This window comes from Setaria viridis, chromosome 7 (assembly GCF_005286985.2).
Source record: "Setaria viridis chromosome 7, Setaria_viridis_v4.0, whole genome shotgun sequence".
Lineage (NCBI taxonomy): Eukaryota > Viridiplantae > Streptophyta > Magnoliopsida > Poales > Poaceae > Setaria > Setaria viridis.
In genome coordinates, this window is record NC_048269.2 from 12,808,617 (window position 1) to 12,827,879 (window position 19,263).

The 19,263-nt window shown below is 41.2% G+C and overlaps 1 protein-coding gene and 1 pseudogene across 1 annotated transcript; both read left to right on the forward strand.

The window, feature by feature from the left end:
• Positions 1 to 2,697: 2,697 nt before the first annotated feature.
• Positions 2,698 to 5,179, forward strand: LOC117864605 (protein FAR1-RELATED SEQUENCE 5-like; annotated as a pseudogene).
• A 9,687-nt stretch (positions 5,180 to 14,866) lies between these two features.
• LOC117864606 (ABC transporter C family member 10) lies at positions 14,867 to 19,061 on the forward strand (the record flags this gene model as incomplete). Its single annotated transcript, XM_034748734.2, has 8 exons — positions 14,867 to 15,364; positions 15,475 to 15,639; positions 15,974 to 16,268; positions 16,803 to 17,041; positions 17,104 to 17,409; positions 17,745 to 17,808; positions 17,967 to 18,206; positions 18,599 to 19,061. Coding segments are annotated over 8 exons (1,902 nt in total), but the record flags the coding sequence as incomplete, so codon positions are not given.
• Positions 19,062 to 19,263: the final 202 nt, after the last annotated feature.

Sequence of the window (19,263 nt, forward strand, 5' to 3'; positions counted from 1 at the left end):
AAAGTTCAAATAGGACTACAAGGATAAATAACATGTATCATCTCATTTTTTTGTTGCGGGTATATAGCTAAAAGAAAAACAGGGTTAGTCATCAGTGCAAAATTTTGACTTGTTGCTGCAATTTCATCATAGAATGCTTAGACATTATGTCGTCAATGTCACTATACAATTGCAAAAGAACAACCATTTTGCATTGGCAGCATGATCGAGTAATCTGGATGACAATTGACAATGTAGCATTGTAGTTCGCAGGAGCAACTAGTTTTGAGTTCGATGCTTTATTGCCCTCAGCAGTTATTACAGTGCACAGACAAATGGTTTTTGCCTAATTTATACTGAATGCTATGTGTACACTTACAAACTGCCGGACAGTATGAATTTTTACTACATGATCTAATAATGTCTGTAGTAACCAATTATGGCAGCTAACTGCCCATTTGTTGGACACATGCCTAATGAAAAGGAAATTATGACGACAAATTTATATAATAAAATACTTATGTGGTAGAAAATTATTGAATTTTTTTCAGATAAAGAACAAATAATTAGCGTAGGGCTCATATGAATCGTAGAAACCTTTTCTAAGGATCAAAGCTGCACCTTTCAACTAGTAACAAAGAGCTAGGAAGCAGGATTCTTAATTTTGTTTTCACCCTTTTTTGTCGTCACCGAAATCAACGAAATTTGCAAAAGTTCAGCTGAAATCCGGATTAAAAGGTGATCTTTCGATTAACAGTACTGAAATTTCGGGTGAACACAATTTCGGTCGTCACCAAAAAAACCAAAATTTCGCTAAATTCACGAAATTTCAGCCAAAATTTTGATCACTGCTAGGAAGCCACATATATCCCAGAAACTAAGCCTATACAATGCATGCTTGAAATTCCAGGTGAGGGAGAGCAGTGTAGATGAATTCAAGTATCTTTACTGATTCATGAGGTGACTCTTTTCTAGCTTTGAGCTTTATTGGTATGCACCTGACATATGGTGAGCTGGTGTGCATTATATTTTTTCTGGCTAATAAAGTACTGGAACATATGTATATAGAAATTGGCTACATGGCTTGTCAGGTTATTACTACTGATAATTATTTGGTGGGCCTTACTGGTGTTCGTGCACTGGAAAATTAAGAGCTCAATCTTTTCTGCACATGACTTATCATGGTGGTGACCTGGTGCGCATTATATGATTGCTTTTTTCTGGCTAATACGTACTCATTATGTTTGTTCAATCAGGCTAACATTGAGTCCCTTTTGGAATGGCATATGTATATCTCAGTTGTGTGAATGGACTGACACAGTGCTAATAATACAAGTAAATGACAACACTCAAGAACTGAAATACTGGCTGATGAGAGCAAGCCCATCATCAAAATTATTACCATTCTGCGAGTTGGAAAATATATAATGGTCCTGCACATTGAAAAGTTGGTTCGTACGTATGAGTTTGCAGTGCCTAGTTGCAGACTGGAGACTGGCAGAGATATTTTTGTTTATTTTTAATGAATGATGGTTGCTCTTACCGAAAAGACACACACCACAATCTTCTACTTGGGTTTTGTTTCTTTTTTCACTAGAACTCGAAATTTTTTCTGTACATTAGTTTCATACCGAACTCTTCTATGTGTTGCTTAAGTACAGCCATAGTTATAACTACACTATCACTAGTAGAAACAAAATACATGAGAAATTGCGTTCCCATGCTGCGAGAGTCACATGTTGCTAGCACAAAAAGAAGGGACAGCTTTTGCTTATTCTGATATTCATATAAAATGTAAAAAGGAACTCTAACAAAAATCAGAAAACTTATTTGCATAGGAACTATTGAAATATTTGGTTATGAATTTACACAAGTTTGTATCACCTATTGCAAACTGGTTTTCATAGGCAAATTGAGCGTAGCTCAGCTGGCAAGATTCCTTGTGGTGGAACCTGCCCACCAGGGTTCGAGTCCTTGACTCGGCATTGGTGCTTGCATTTTACTAGATTTATTTCATGATTTAACCGGCGTTATTCTTTCAGTAGGCGACGTCGACAGTGAGGCGCCAGTGGTGACTTCGTCAATCTCGAGGATTTGCCGGCTTAGTCTTTCGGATATGCTCATAGGGTACGGGTATTAGCACAAATAATTGAATCTTTGTGGCTTGAGGGAGAAGGTGACCGAATTTTTCATGGGAACGTATCTGGTGCAAACCAACCACCCCATGCAACCTTGGAAACTACAAATCAGGACCACTAGATGCTAATCCAATGGATAGGGTGAGAGGTGGGACTATGTTGCGCTTAAGCCCCCCACCTGTTGGCCACTTTTTCCAATAACCCCCTGCCCCCTCGCGTCCTTTCTGGTTGCCCTTCCATCGCAACTCGCTCGCTCGCGCCGCCGCCGGGCGGTTCTGCGCCGCCCGTGCGCCCAGCCTGGTGCGCTTGCCGTGTTCCTTTTCGCGTGCGCTCGGCCATCGACGAGATGTCGTGTCCTGCAACTCCCTGATAGCATCATACGTACAAGATGTCATGTCCTGCAACTCCCTGATAGCATTGTACTTACAAGATCCCGTGTCCTTTTCATTTGATTGCAAGTTCTGTCAATCTGAGCTATTTTTCTAGTTTCATCTACCACGTCATGACCTTGTGTTCGCCTTGCTATCTTGCAGCGCTTCATATTACCGCCAGCCAAAGAACATACTCGGACGGCGCGACGATGCAGAACGACGGCGACAGCGGCACAGCCGCGTGCGGCTCCACCCACGATATGGACACCGGCTTGGGCGAGACATTGACAGGGAATGACGTGTCAAGTCATGGACAACGAACAGGCATGGATAGTGGATGGGCATGGACGGCCATGGACAACCAACGGCAGCAAGAGCTGCAGCAGCCATGGACAGGGAATGATGCCCTCTCTGAAGCCGTCACCGTTGATCCCGCCGTCGCCGGACTTATAGGAAGAAGTTTTGAGGCTTCCACCATGGATCATTTGAAGCCTATGGTTGGAATGATGTTTGATACACTCACAGATGTGGAGAAATTTTACAAATCGTATGCACATGAAGCTTGTTTCTCTGTTCGTATTGGTCAGCACAAGAAGCAAAATGATGAAATATTATTCAAGCGGTATTATTGTTCAAGGGAAGGGTACAAAAAGGAGAACGTAAAAAATGTTATTGATGAATCCGGAAAAAAGAGAAAGGCACATAATGTGATGGAAACCAGATGTGGTTGTGAGGCACATATTGTTGTCAAGCTTGGCAGTGATAAGAAGTATCGGATAGCTTCAATGGTTGAGAAGCACAGCCATGGTTTTGTGTCATCAGATCAGAGGTATTTGCTAAGATCCAACTGTAATGTTAGTGAGAGGGAAAAGAGTACTTTGTTCAGTTGTCATAAGGCTAGCATTGGCACCTCACAAGCATATAGACTTCTCCATGTCAGTGAGGGTGGGTTTTAGAATGTTGGGTGCACGCTGAGGGATTTGCAAAACTATTACCGTGACCTCAGGAGCAAAATCAAGGATTCGGATGCACAAATATTTGTGGCACAACTTGAGCGAAAGAAGGAAGTAAATCCTGCCTTCTTTTATGACTTTATGGTGGATGAATAAGGACGACTTGTTCGTGTGTTTTGGGCATATGCCTTATGTAGGAAAAACTATAGTGTTTTTGGTGATGTGGTTTCGGTAGATTCAACATACACCACTAACCAGTATAACATGATTTTTGTGCCATTTACTGGAGTCAATCATCACTTGCAAAGTGTTTTCCTAGGAGCAACATTCTTGGCAAATGAAAAGATCAAGTCATATGTATGGTTGTTTAACACCTTTATTAAGGCTATGCGTGGAGTAGCACCTCATCCAATCATAACAGATGAAGATGCGAGCATGAAGGCTGCTATTGCTCAAAGTCTACCGGATACAACTCACAGACTTTGCATGTGATATATCATGGAAAAGGCACCTGAGAAGGTCGGGCCCTCTATTAGAGAGGATGAACAGTTCTGGGATAGACTACACACGTGTGTTTGGGGCTCCGAGACTTCAGATGATTTTAAGTCACAATGGAATTCTATCATAACAGATTTTGCACTCATGGGAAATGATTGGTTTTCCACAAAGTTTGCCATGCGTCAATCATGAATTCCAGCTACTTTATGGACATACCTCTAGCAGGAATCCTTAGGACTACGTCACGATCGGAGAGTGCAAATTCCTTTTTTTACCGTTTCATTCATCGAAAATTGACCTTTGTTGAGTTCAGGCTAAGGTTTGACACAGCTTTGGAGTGCCAGCACTAAGAGGAGTTGAAAGCTGACAATGCAAGTCTTCACACCACTCCTAAATTGATGACACCATGGGCCACGGAGAAGCAATGTAGTGTGATATATACACATGAAGTTTTCAGTAAATTTCAGGAACAAATCATAGCTGCAAGAGACCATTGCATTATTCAAGGCATTACAGGGTGTGAAGATATAAAAATTGTCACCATCAGCAGTCTATCTGGAAAAGAGCGAGTGGTTCAGTTGAACAAGTTAGACATGTTTGGTAGGTGCTCCTGTAAATGGTATGAGTCCTGTGGCATCCCGTGCCATCATATCATACAAGTGCTTAGAGCCGAGAAGCAAAATGAGATACCATTGATTTATATTATGAAGAGATGGGAGAAAAGATGTAAAATGTGTGTATTGTATGATTTTTTTTCTATGGTTGTTTTGCACAATAGTCTTGATCAGATCTTCAATTTTGCAGGGAACTATTCTTTGATGAAGAAGGTAACTTGCTAGATGAAAAGCTTGAAGATCCTATGGAGGTGGCAATGCGGAAAAAGATTTCAGATTCACGCAACTAGTTTGACGATCTTATCCAGATGGCCAAGAACTCTGAACAAGGGATGGACTTTTTATTTTCTAGTTTATCCAACCTAGTAGAACCTCTCCAAAAGATCATGCCTGCTATGAGAGTTAATAAATAGGATGAGTATGAATCTTTCCTTGGTAGTGAAATTCCAAATCAAGTCGATATACATCCACCAAATGATATCAAGTCGAAAGGGAGATGCAAAAGAATTAAGAAGAGCAAGGAGATGAAGGCTGGAAGCAAGGGTAAAAGTAAATGGACGTGTGGAAAATGTAAGCAAGTAGGGGATCATGATGCACGTACTTGCCCAAAAAATATTGTTGGCTGATATTTTAAGTTCGTGTAACCTTTTAATACCTTTTGGAATGCTGCTTGTAAACACTTTTTGATCAGTGCATTTGCATAAATGTCATTGCATTTACATCCTTACATAGTACATTTAGATTGCACAGAGTACATTTAGATAGCAAATTAATCACTAATTTCCTACTGTGTGAAGTACACACCAGAAGTACACGGTAGTAATGGTTATCATGTTGCTTATTTCCCTGTGCAAGCCATTGACAAACTTCATGAGGGAGTACTGGAGCAGGTACGTGTGCTGGCCGAGTTGTTCAACTCTGTTATCTAGAGCAGAGTTTCCTGGAGCAGTAATGGGTGTCTGAATTGGTGATAGAAGCAAAATTGTATAGACATCAATCATATCAGCCGTCGCTGCCCATGGAGAACCTGCAGAGGCACTGCTCCTGCTCGATGAGTTGATCAGTGCTGGCACTAGTCCAGATAACTTAGCTTTCACTGCCGTGCTTGCTGCTTGCATGCCCATGCTGGCATGGTAGTTGAGACTTTTGAGGCTGTTAATTACAATGTCTAATCATGCCGCCCGGATAGGTAATGATTGCAAACCACATGTGGTAGGCATTGTATTGACTTGTGAAACATGTATAGCATTCACATTCGATTTGTTTCACTTGAACTGCTGTACATTCTCTTTGTTCAGTAGCGTGTGTCTAGCGTAAGTACAATGCTATCAGGAAGTTGCAGGACACGGTATCTCGTCGATGGCCGGGCGCACGCGAAATTGATGGCCGGGCGCACGCGAAAAGGAACACGGCGAGCGCACCAGGCCGGGCACACGGACGGCACAGAATTGCCTGGCGGCAGCGCGAGCGAGTGAGTCGTGATGGTAGGGCAACCAGAAAGGACGCGAGGGGGCAGGGGTTATTGGAAAAAGTGGCTAGCAGGTGGGGGATTTAAACGCAAAATAATTTCATATCTCATCCTATCTATTGGATTAGCATCTAGTGGCTCTGATTTGTAGTTTTTAAGGTTGCATGGGGTGGTTGGTTTGCACTAGATACGTTCCTTTTTTCATGGGGTCTCTCATTCTCCTAACTTTTCTTCACTGATGAAACTTTGATAGCTGGTGACGGGGGTGCAAATATACTACCACAGGTAGAGAGAGTACGAAAGTATGTCTGCATTTGTAAATTGAGCAAAAGAAGGTTGGTATACTGATGACATGTTAGGTGCCAGCATCTGCTTATTTTTTTTTATTTTAACACTACTTCATAGGTTATTTAGGAAGGTATTCCTCAAATTAGAGTAATACGTAATATAGCACCATCATTTACTGGGTACAAAAATTGAGTTTCCGTCCATGGACTGGCGGAAATAACACTTTTGTCTATTAGGCAGACAAAATCAAATTCCACGTGGCCACCTCAGAGTTCTCTCCTCCAGTTGGAAAAAAAAATCCACGTGACCTCTATAGATATTACTGGATGAGCTCCAAAGGATCAATGTTTGGTCTTGGTGCTCGCCCAAGGTAATAGCTTTCCCGGGACCTCCAATTCCTAATGCAATATTTTTTCTTGTCTTGGTTCTGGCTATATATATTGCTCGTAGCAACAGGGTACTAATATGTACATAGTGTTTATATTCCGAGTAAAATGCGCGACAGATCATTAAACTTTCACCAAACTCTCATGAATCACTTAACTTGCTACTGATACATGGCGTATCATCAAATACTACTGGAAAACGGACCTTTAGTCCTGGTTGGTAAGGGTCATAGATCCCGAAAATCCAACCAGGACTACCTATTCGAGATAAAAGTGGGATCATTCACCCGGGACTAAAGTTTTTTTTAATCCCGGTTGGTGTTACCAACCGGGAGTAAAAAGTTTCAAAAAAAATAAAAAAAGGGCCACCGCCGTTGCCCGCTGGCCCGCCCACGCCGCTGTCACCACCGCGCCGCTCGGCCCCGCTTCCCGCCGGCCGCCTGGCCCGCGACATCCTGTGCCCTACTAGAGAGAGGGAGAGGGAGAGGGAAGGGGCTAGCATACATGTGCCCCGCGCGCCGCCGTGTCTGGCGCGCCGTCGCGCCCCGCCTTCGCCCTGCCGCCTCCGACTGGCCGCCGCTCCCCCGCGCACCACTGCCCTACACCTCGTCCCGCTGCCGCTCCTCACTACCAGTGAGAGGCAAGCAGAGGGGGAAGGGGAGGGGCAACAGAGGGGGCGGCGGCGCGGGAGGGAAGGGGAGGGGGCGGGTCGGGAGAAGGAGGGGAGGCGGTGGCAGGTTGGGGAGGGGGTGGGGGCAGCGGGAGGGAAGGGGAGGGGGCGAACCGGGAGAGGGAGGAGGAGGCGGTGGCGGCGGCGGCGGGAGGCAGGGGGAGGGGGCGGCGGCAGCGGGAGGGAAGGGAGGGGGTGGGTCGGGAGAGAACAAGGGAGAAAGGAAGAGGAAAAGAAGATAAGGTAGAGAGAGGGGGAGGGGGCACGTAGAAAGGGACGTTTTGTCCCGGTTGGTGTTTCAACCGAGACTAAGGGGGGGCCTGTGGGTGTTTCCAACCGGGACAAAACACCCCCTCATCTCACTAGCAGTTATAACCGGGACTAAAGGGGGGCTTTAGCTCCGGTTGGTCTTTCAACTGGGATTAAAGTTCCTCCCGTCGGTGGTTCATTTTTGACCCGGTACTGAAGGTCCTTTAGTCCTGGGTCCAAAGTTAATCAGGAAAAAAAAAGGGTTGGATGGAAGGTGAGTTATCTGGTAGTGCAAACTTGTACTTTTGTTTACCGAGGTTTTTTTTAGCCACGTGTGATCAATTTCACCGGGTGGAAACGATGACGTGGAACTGCATGACGCACGTGAGGGCTGAGCAGGGTGTTTTTCACCAAAATTGCATCACATCTTGCACAGAACCCACCCAGCTAACTCTTTTCCTTGCATCTGCTTCTTCCACAAATCGACAAAGCTGCGGCCTGCGGGCCAAATCCTCAGCGCATCTGAGTGCTGCCTTGCCACTTGCTCTTGCCCTCGTTTGTGCTCCCCTAGCCAAGGTTATCCCCTTCTAAATCAAACCAACCGACCTTGGAGTTGTGATAGCGTGGTTTTGGTCCAAGAGCCACAAAAGAATCCATCATGGTGTATGCTGAACGGCATGCACCTATATATGAGAACATGAAAAAAAACGACCACCTTTTACATTGTAGAACCACCACTTTAGCAATCAAAACTCGAACCATATATATGATCTAAACAAGTGAAAATACAAGATCTTGCATTCCTTTCACAGCCAAATTTGTCTCACTTCCTATAGCTTTGTGTCCCCATCATCTAAACTCTATGTTATATGGCCTTGCCCCAAATACAAATGAGTTCATGAATTTACCATATTGTGGTGGCAATCCGTCTGGTTCTCTCCTTTGAGGGCCCATCTACGTCGCCGAAACTCTTGCCAGCCATTAGTGCCGCCGCCGGGGTCGTACTCTGTTTTTGTTTCGGTGCCTCTAACACGATAAAGAAACCTATCAAACATGGTCACCTAATTCTTTTCAAGGGGTTTTGTGAAAATAACCATTGTGTACAGCATTCATATGCCACGATGGATTAAACCATCTTATGTGAAGGATCAGTGCTTCCGTATTCAAGAAGGACTTCCGGTGAACAAGCATGCAAGTTTGATGATGCACTACGTACCATTTGCGAGTTAAGTGATTCTTCTGAGAATCTTTTTGTCTTACACGAGAGTTAGCTTGGTAGCAAAAAAAACGGGGACAGTTCACTCCTTAAAATGTTGCTGGTTACGGAAACACAATGCTTGCATTGTGTTCAGTATCTGAAACTATTGATACGCCAATTTGGTATAACAACTCGGGATGAAAGAAAGTCCAGTCCCCAACTTGAATTCTTCCCTTTTTACAGTACACAAACAAGGTAAATAGATTGTAATAGAAGTATTGAACTAAAGTTGAATATCTGACCATGTGTACATTTCATTTTCTTTCGTTCCCTTTAATTATGAAAGAATATACCAAGTATTCAACATATTACTGCTAATATTTATTTTGGTGGGAGTGGGTTTTGATTAGAGAAAATTCTCTATATGGCACCTGGATAAAAATCTGATTCACTATATGACACTAGAAATTTATTTCCTCCATTATTTGACACCGGGATTTATTTTTCATTCCTTTTTTGACACTTTTGTTCCTTATTTGGCACTGGAATTTATCTTTCATTCCTTTCTTGACACTTCCGTTAGATTTGTTAGGAACTTTTATCAAATTCACTTTCAACATGTACCAAAATACCCCTGAAACTTCTACTCTCATCCTGGACTATTCCTTTGCGAGCTGTCTGAGTGCACCATGGTATTCACGCTGGCGTGGCGACGGGCTGATGATGCCTCAATGGCGAGTGGGGTGAAAGCAGTGGGCCGATAGCACAGCCATGTTGTGAACTCATGATGCACCTGGCACCCCAGCCTAATTGGTTCTCATACTGTCATATACACATACACCATATCCTATACGATTTTTTTTCTATACAGGACATCAATCCTGTAAATGTTTCTTTTTGAGAATGCATGTTCGTGCTCAATGCTGGAATGGGTGGACCATTAATCTCTAAATTTTTCAATGAATAATTATTTGGCTAAAGCTGTCGGAATTGAAACATAATGTGCAGCTATTATATTATCCTTTGGATAATTCACAGCAAATTATCCAATTTCGTTGTTGCATGTTCTATATATTTCACAATATATCACAAGGACTTCTCAACTTTGATGCAGCCGCATGAAACTCACCATATATAATTAGATAAAATGAGGGGTAAAAATGTCTCTTTAGGTGGGACTTACCAGCCAAACTAGTGCTAAGAAAGAAATGAAAAATAAATCCTGATATCAAATAAGGAACATAAATGTCAAGAAATGAACGAAAATAAATCCCGGTGTCAAATAAGGAAGGCAAAACTTTCTAGTGTCATATAGGGAACCAGATTTTTATCCGATGCTATATAGGGAATTTTCTCTTTTTATTAGCTTTGGAGTCGTGCCCCTTTACGCATTCCAAAATTCTAAGCTCAATATCAATAAGACTTCCATATACGAAATTATCCCATAGTACAAGAACTTTGCATTGAATCAATGGATTGCTTTCACCTTCCATTACGAGAACTCATTTGATCTTTCATAACTCTGGGATTTTCAGTAAATATTGTCCCATGTAGGGATGGGAATGGGCCGGGTCTACCCATGGGATAGCTGAACTGACCCACAAGAGTGCATTTTAAAGCTAAATATGCCACAGTAATGAACTCTATTGTGGGATCATGTAGTATGCAAAACACTTAGATAACTTCCAGCCTGCCTTTGCCTTCATGAGCAGCAACTTCAGATGGTTGCTATGCTTTGAGGTCACATCGAGCGAGATACCTCTTCTCATATATATGGTCCCTTGCTTGCTAATTTAGTGAGATTATTTTTGCACAATTTTACACTAGTGGAAGCAAGTGGATTCTGATTATTCTTGTCTTATTTTTGCACAGTTTTACACTAGTTGAAGCAAGTGGATTCTTAAATGATTCATGGCTTATTTTTGCACAGTTTCTGTAGCATGGTTTTTAGTAGTTTTTTATAACAAACTTGATTCTCAACCTTGGATTTCAGAAAAATGGAAGAGGACGAAGGGGCTCATGAAATGTACCAAAGGGGTACCTCATCAGGCAGGTGATTCAGTAACATCCAGTAAGATTATGTAGCAACAAAGTCTAGTGAAAAAATGAATTAGAAGTTCTGTATTGTTGTTGTAGCGACCTGTAACTATGGAGAAGTAGCCTCCTCATTGTTGCTGTAATGATGTTTGCTAACGACCTGTAATAAAATTAAATGTTAATTATATGTTTCCAGCATGGTATGTTTGGAAGTGATTATATAAGTCAGCGGAACCATGCTGCCCATTGAGCCATTGAGGCTATAGGCAGATGCTGGTTTGGGTCAGCCCATTGTCTTAGAGCTTGGCCTTGAGGCCATAGGGCAGGGCTAGGGCCAGGTTCGGGCCGACCCATTCCTACCCTTCCCATGGAATTAAAATTTTTCATTTTATATTTTTTTATTTTAGTGTTTTGAAAAAATATATGTCAAACTAAAAAATTGCAAAACTATACCTATATAGCCATTTAAAATGGCTATAGCCACTTGAATTGGCGGAATGTCTCTTGCACCCACATTACCGTCAATTCAATTGGCGGAATGTCCCCTCTCCACACTGCATATTTAAAAAAAACGTAACTTTTATATGAACTTGGATAGAGACGAACTTTATACGAAAATTGTAAATCTCGACGATATCTACACCTTTATTAAGTTAAAAGTTTTTGATTTGGAGCAATCTTGGTGCCGAAATAATCGATACAATATTCAAATCTAATATTGTGAACTTTCGATTATTTTGTTAGTCAAATTCCACTTTTTACCTTAGATTTACAAGAACTGGCATCTTTAGTTTGTAGTATATAGGATTGCAACTTATTAGGATGCACAGACTTGGTTGCCATGCGTGTCAAGCACATTTACATGGAAATAGTTTATTGAGAAATGTTCCTTGTAATACAAGAAAATTTGTAGCTAGTTTTGCTACGGAATACATATTCATGGAGATTTAGTTACTTACACCACTTACTGCAAATTCAAATGCCCTAGAAAAGAAGATAAACTGAGCTTGAGTCTTCAGTGGATGAATTGTAAAACTGATACTCTTATCTTCCGCATAAACCAAACGAAAGTGTGGGCCAGTTAAATGTCTAGCAATATTATTATTCTAGCAGGAGGTTTGAAATCGCAGTTTTTAAGAGTGATATGTCATCGAAAGAGGTTTAAGTAGATGAATGAAATAAGATCTCACAATGCAGAGTTTCATTCCGTAGTTTTATAGGCTGGACACACCATTTAATTGTGAGGCATGTGATTGGATGTGATGAGATGAAATGAAACTCTCTAGCCCCCAATGCTAATTTCATCAGGTTTCATAATCTTGGAAACAATGTATACAGAGTTTCATCATGATAAACTCCTTCCCACTCTCTTCATAATTAGCATGCCATGTCATCAAAATTGCTGAGTTGTCACAAGGCTTAGTTGCCTTTTGGAGTGGGCCTGTCTTGAGTAAGCTTATCTTCATTGGAAACTACACCTCTGGTTCTCCTTTTTTTTTCCTTTATTTTCATATTTTTCTCTCCTCAGTGAAAGATGTTTTCTTTTGTTTCCTCTTCCGAGGGAAAGATTTTTTTTTTTGTGAGGCAGAAAAATGACCATACTTGATGCATACGTTTGTATTCTCCAGGTGCCAAGTTTTTTTCTAAAGGACGAGACGACACGCGATTTGCCATTAAATTTTATCAGAGAGGGAGGAAAACAGAACAAAAAACAGATCAGTGTGGGGTAGGTGGTCACAACTAAGCCACTAGCACAACGTGATCAAAGAACAAAGAAGAGGAGAAAAAACGACCACCCCAGCCACACAACAACTGTAAAAAGAATAAAAGGACATACAGCCAAAAAAAACAAAACAAGCAAACCACTCCCTGACGAAACGGTACGGTTAGGTACTTCCAATGTGATGGAGCTGTTGCTGGTGCTCCTTGATAAGTAAGGCCACTTTTAAGTGGCTGAAGGAATTCATGTTGCCGATTTGATCAACGAGAACGAAATATTCATGCGCCGTTTACTTGTTTCATTCTTTGGGCGTTACGCTTCTCCACTGGGGTCTCCCCTCTCCACAAGTGAGCCCTCTAGCTTATCAGTTATCACCTCTCTCACCTTCATCTTCTTGGAGGATGAACTTGTGCAGGAGCCCAATTCGCACCGAGCAAGCTTCAGTCTCTTGTACTTGCGCGAACTCTCTGCTGCTGATTGGCGTCGCTGCACTCCTTGTCATCATCCCTGCCTTGCAGCTGCTTCTCAGGTGTCGAAAGAACAGAGCTTCTGCGCGGCAACTTGTCACACTCAGATTCAATTCACCTTTGCAGCTTGCTGGTGTGGTGTTCAATGGCAGCTTGGGCTTGGTTTATCTTGGCCTGGGACTGTGGATGGTGGCCGTGGATGCTTCTGTTTACCTGCCACATTGGTGGCTGGTGTCATTACTTCAAGGGTTCAGCCTGATCCTTACCGGCTTTGCTTTCGGCGTCGGGCCATGGTTCCTTGGAGTGGCATTTGTTCGGTTCTGGTCAGTTTCCCTGACCGTATGCGCCGCATTCATTTCTTACTCTTCAGTTGTTCGCATCGACCTTCCTCACATGCTACCTTTTGAAGATTCCTCTAGATGCTAGCAATGTCTTCACCTTTGTTGCAACTCTGAGCCTTGTGCAAGATCCAATTAGGCAGATACCAGATGTTATTGGAGTTGTAATACAAGCTAAGGTTGCTTTCAGTAGGATTGCAAAGTTTCTTGATGCACCTGAGCTGAGTGGACAGGTAAGAAACAAACATTGTGTAGGCGAGTTTCCAATAGTGATAAACTCTGGCAGTTTTTCATGGGATGAGAACCCCTTTAAATCAACTTTGAAGAATATAAATTTGGTGGTAAAAAATGGAGCGAAGGTTGGAATCTGTGGCGAGGTGGGGTCGGGGAAGACAACACTTTTGGCTGCAGTACTAGGAGAGGTCCTCAAAACAGAAGGCATGGTATGCTTTTCTATTACCTTCATATTTACGGAACAGAAAATCTTGCAGCGGTAGTTTGTGAGATTTTGAAGTATCTCACGTCATGCAAGAAAATGCTACTTTGGTTAAGTTCCCAATGCATCAGCTGATTGAAAAAAATTATAATCTTTGCAAACTCTGTCCCTCAATTGCAGTTATAGAGTTTACTACCGAAAAGTTGAGCAATACGAAATTTATGATATGATTATGTTAATTAATTCCTCACCAAGAAAAACTTGAATCTGAATGATTTGATGACAATTAATCAGTATAACCTAAATCCTCACCAACAAAAATTATGCTAATTAACTGCTTTTTGGTAAAAATTTAAATTCTACTGATTAATCGTCATCAAATCATTCAGAATGTTTGTGGGAAAATTGCATATGTTTCTCAAAATGCATGGATCCAAACAGGAAGTGTGGAAAATAATATTCTCTTTGTATGTCCAATGGACAAGCAAAGATACCAAGAAACGCTTTCAAGGTGCTGCTTAGTCAAGGACCTTGAAATGTTCCCTTATGGGGATCATACTCAAATTGGTGAGAAAGGGGTAACTCTTAGCGGTGGTCAGAAGCAACTTATTCAGCTTGCTCGTGTGTTATACCAAAATGCAGACATCTATCTGCTTGACAACCCTTTCAGTGCTGTTGATGCCCATACAGCAACAAGTCTCTTCAACGTAAGAACGATGTAACAATTGTGAGACGCAATATCATTACCTGAGCATTGATTGATTTTCAAAAAAATTCTTGTTGCACAGGAATATGTTATGGGTGCTCTATCAGACAAGACTGTTCTTTTGGTGACCCACCAAGTGGATTTTCTACCCGTATTTGATTCCATCCTGGTTTGTGTTTTACATGTCACCCTAATCACATGGTTTTCTATTTATTATATGTTCCATTTGTTGATAAAATAGAGTCTTTTGTAGTTAATGTCAAATGGGGAGATTATCTGATCAGCACCTTATCAAGTCTAGTGGTGTCTTGTCAAGAATTTCAGAAGCTTGTAAATGCTCACAAAATACTATTGGTGTTTCAGATCCCAACAAAAAGTTACCACAAAAAGCAAAGGAAATATCGACTAAGGAGAAAAATGATACTCATGGAAGCTTATGTTTAGAGTCTGTGAAGCCATCACCAGCAGACCAGTTGATTAAAAAAGAGGAAAGAGAAATTAGGGATACAGGCCTCAAACCTTATATGCTCTACCTGCGCCAGAACAAAGGCTTCTTGAATGTCTCTCTTTGTGCTATTTCCTACATAGTTCTCCTAGCTGGGCAAATATCACAGAATTCATGGATGGCAGCAAATGTCCAGAATCCTAGTGTTAATACACTGAAGTTGATTTTGGTGTACATTGTTATTGGAGTTTGTATGACGTTCTTCCTACTATCAAGATCCTTATTTATTGTTGTTCTTGGGGTCCAGACATCAAGATCCTTATTTTCCCAATTACTTGTTTCATTGTGCCGTGCACCAGTATCCTTCTACGACTCTACCCCTCTTGGAAGGGTACTTAGCCGGGTAATAATCCTTTAAAAGATCAGATAGTGGAAAACACAATAAAATCAAGATTCCTTCTAGAATTGGGGATTTTTTATCAATGTTTTAACCTGATGTCTTTTCTCACGCAGGTTTCTTCAGATTTAAGTATTATTGACCTTGGTGTTCCATTCACCTTCATGTTTAGCATTAGTGCCAGCTTAAACGCATATAGCAATCTGGGGGTCTTGGCCGTTGTTACATGGAAAATTCTATTTATTGCAGTGCCAATGATAGTTTTGGCAACCAGATTGCAGGTAATTTTGTACGACTCTGTTGGCTGGACTCAATTTTATTGGGCTACTCATCAATTGTAATGGCAAGGATTTTCCTATTTGGAGCAAATTTTAATATTTAGTTAAATGTTGATCTTTTGTGAAACTTTGGACAACATTTTTTTGAATAAATTTGGACAAAATTTAAAACCTGAAAACTTTTCATGCAAAAAAAATAGAAGGTTAAGGCTGTTAACCGGTCCCTGTTTTTTTATGGACGTGTTTGACACCACGGCCATGGGCTGAGAAGTCAGCTCTCTTGTCTCTTCTACTCACAGCTCCAGTTGACTGGAATCTGTTATGCTTGGTCATGCAGCGGTACTATTCAGCCTCAGCTAAGGAATTGATGCGGATCAGTGGCACTAACAAGTCCACTCTAGCTAATCACTTAGGTGAAGCGATTTTAGGGGCTACAACAATTCGGGCCTTTAAGGAAGAAGATTGTTTCCTTGCTAAATATTTAGAGCTTGTTGACAAGAATGCTAGCGTGTACTTTCATAATTTTGCAACAACTGAATGGCTGATTCTACGGCTGGAAACCATGAGTGTTGTTATTGTTTCATTTTGTGTCTTTGCCATGGCTCTTCTTCCTCCTGGAACATTTAGCCCCGGTGAGCAATTCTTAGTAGTTGCTAGTATTGCCAAAACGATGCAAATATTGGACATAAGTTAAAAATAGCCTGCAACCTCTATCACCATTGATTCTTGCATCTGATTTCCAATAAATTGTTAGATGCACTTTAAAGAATATCCTATGTATGTCTTCGTAGGCTCCTGAAATCAAGCCATGAAAGTAATGATCTTTCTATACCTTTTTTAGGCTGACGGACACAATATCCGGTGATTGTCGGTGATTGTTGTATATTATGCATATAAATGTTTGTGACTTGGCGTTTTTATAATGATAATGCAATTTTGATGGCAGTATTATGTCGGCAATGCCTGTTTCCTTAAGGGGAATGTTATTCGCTCTGATTTGATTCGTTAGCATTTGAGTCCAATGAATGCAAAATGGCAAAACCAAGATGAATGCATGGCTTGATTAGTGGAAGAAAAAAAAGCATATATACATTTGATATTATTCAAGTTATGAGCACTCAAATTCCGTAAGAAACAATGATTATTCTTGTTCATACTTTGCACAGGTTTTGTAGGAATGGCATTGTCATATGCTCTATCCTTAAATGTGTCCATTGTTTTCTCCATTCAAAACCAATGCAGCCTTGCAAATCAAATTATCTCCGTGGAAAGGGTGAACCAGTTCATGGAGATAAAAAGTGAAGCAGCCGAAGTTGTTGAAGAACATCAACCGGCACAAGACTGGCCCCAAGTTGGCAGGGTGGATCTTAGAGATTTAAAGGATATCAAAATAAACTTTTTACATGTATCACTTGAATGGAAATTATGAATTCTAACGAAATTGTGTGACTGGTTTTTATTAAACAGATTAGGTATAGGCAAGATGCTCCCTTTGTGCTACATGGAATCACTTGCACCTTCGAAGGTGGAGATAAAATTGGTATTGTTGGCCGGACAGGAAGTGGCAAGACAACTTTAATTGGTGCATTGTTTCGTCTTGTTGAGCCAGCTGAAGGGAAAATATCGGTAGACTCCATAGACATCACCACAATAGGCTTATATGACCTGCGATCACGTTTAGGTATCATTCCACAAGATCTGACACTTTTTCAGGGCACCATAAGGTACAATCTTGACCCTATTGGGAAATTCACGGATGAAGAAATATGGGAGGTAAGATGTTTTATAATATATACTCCTACATGAGCTGTTCCTTTGTTATTCAGTGTTCAGATTTATGCTTTTTATTTTTAATTTTTCAATTGTTGGAACAATGAGAAGATATGGCAATTGTAGTGTTCATATTAGTTCAGATTACCATGAAGCAATGAGATAATGCTTAACAATTTCAGAAGAAAAGAATCAGAACATTATCAAATGAGATGACTGAACTGATTTAGGAGCTCGTCAGATGTAACAAAGCCTCTCGACCATTTTTATGGTACACATCTTCAATCAATCAAACTAAAAAGGAACCAATAAATTGGTAAGTTACTAATCTGGTGCAGGTTCTTCACAAATGCCAACTTCTTGACTCTGTCCAGGAGAAGGTACAGGGATTGGATTCACCGGGTAAGTAGGCCTTGCTCCATCTGTCTATACCTTGGTTTCTTTTCAACCTTAACATTATGAAAATGTTTTCAATGGCACAATTGCCTTTTATCTGTTTCAAAATATGGGATTTATCTCTGCGCCGCACAAAAGTGGTTGACTAAGATCTTGCTGTACAGTTGTTGAAGACGGATCAAATTGGAGCATGGGACAGAGGCAGCTCATCTGTCTAGGACGAATACTTTTGAGAAGATGCCGTATCTTAGTTCTCGATGAGGCCACAGCCTCTATAGACAATGCAACCGATGCTATCCTTCAGAAAATCATCCGGACAGAATTCAAAGACTGCACTGTAATCACTGTTGCGCATCGTATACCGACAGTTATGAACTGCAGTATGGTACTTGCAATCAGTGATGGTAAGGTTCTCTTCTCAGCATCTTATTAGAGCACATAGTGATGGTACTATACTCATGGACCAACGGTTCAGCATTGGAAGATGTACCAGATGGAATTCTTTGACGTTTCAGGCAGGCAAAATGACTTGCACTCAGTAGTATCTGGCTGTCCGAAAAGTTCAATAGCACTTCAGCCTTTTCTGCATCAGTTATTCCTATTAACTTTAGAGAACTTTTACAATGCTTTACTTTGCACACCATGAATAATGCTCAACTGTTCTTAACTTAGGTTTTATATTTTTTCCTGTTCAATTGTTCCGTCTTATGAAAAAAATAAAACCAAATCTGTATTAGGGTAGTTTGCAGTACGAGACTTCATACTGATATACTGATGAGTTAACTTACTTCTCCAGGTAAAGTAGTGGAGTATGACAAACCTATGAAGCTCATGGAAACTGAAGGATCTCTCTTCGGCGATCTCTTGAAAGAGTACTGCGCATACGCATAGAACTACAGAAAATATTTAGGAGAGGTACACATCTGTGTTCAATGTGGTGGTGCCTGAACAAAATGTGTCAGTCCATATAGGAAAATGCTCCTGTTATCTAGTTTCTTCCTGAGATTTTGGACAATTAATGGAATGTGTATACTTTTTTTTTTGCATTGTTACCTTCCCAGTACTCAGTACACACTCGTTTGAGTTTGTGTGGTCAAGCTATAGGATCGCAGTTGGCCTTTCGCCTTCAGTTGCCGCCGTGGTCCTGTTTGCTTTGGTTGAGCTTTGTTTATGAGCTGTGTTTCATTTTCTTCAAAATGCCTGCATAATTTGGATATAGCTTCAGTTACAGTTCATTGGAAGTCTATCCCCCACGGAGTTTGGCGTGTTATTCAAAGAATTGTAACTACTATACATGAATTGCCCGTATATGGATGACGCGGCATCCAGTCTGGCTGGTGCTATAGTTATTTTTTGTCAGCATACATCAATCAGGCCGCAGAAGTTCAACATATAACACAGTATATTTTCACAGTGATTTCTATTGAACGGTTCCTGTTTTCTGGCCACACAGGCTGCTTG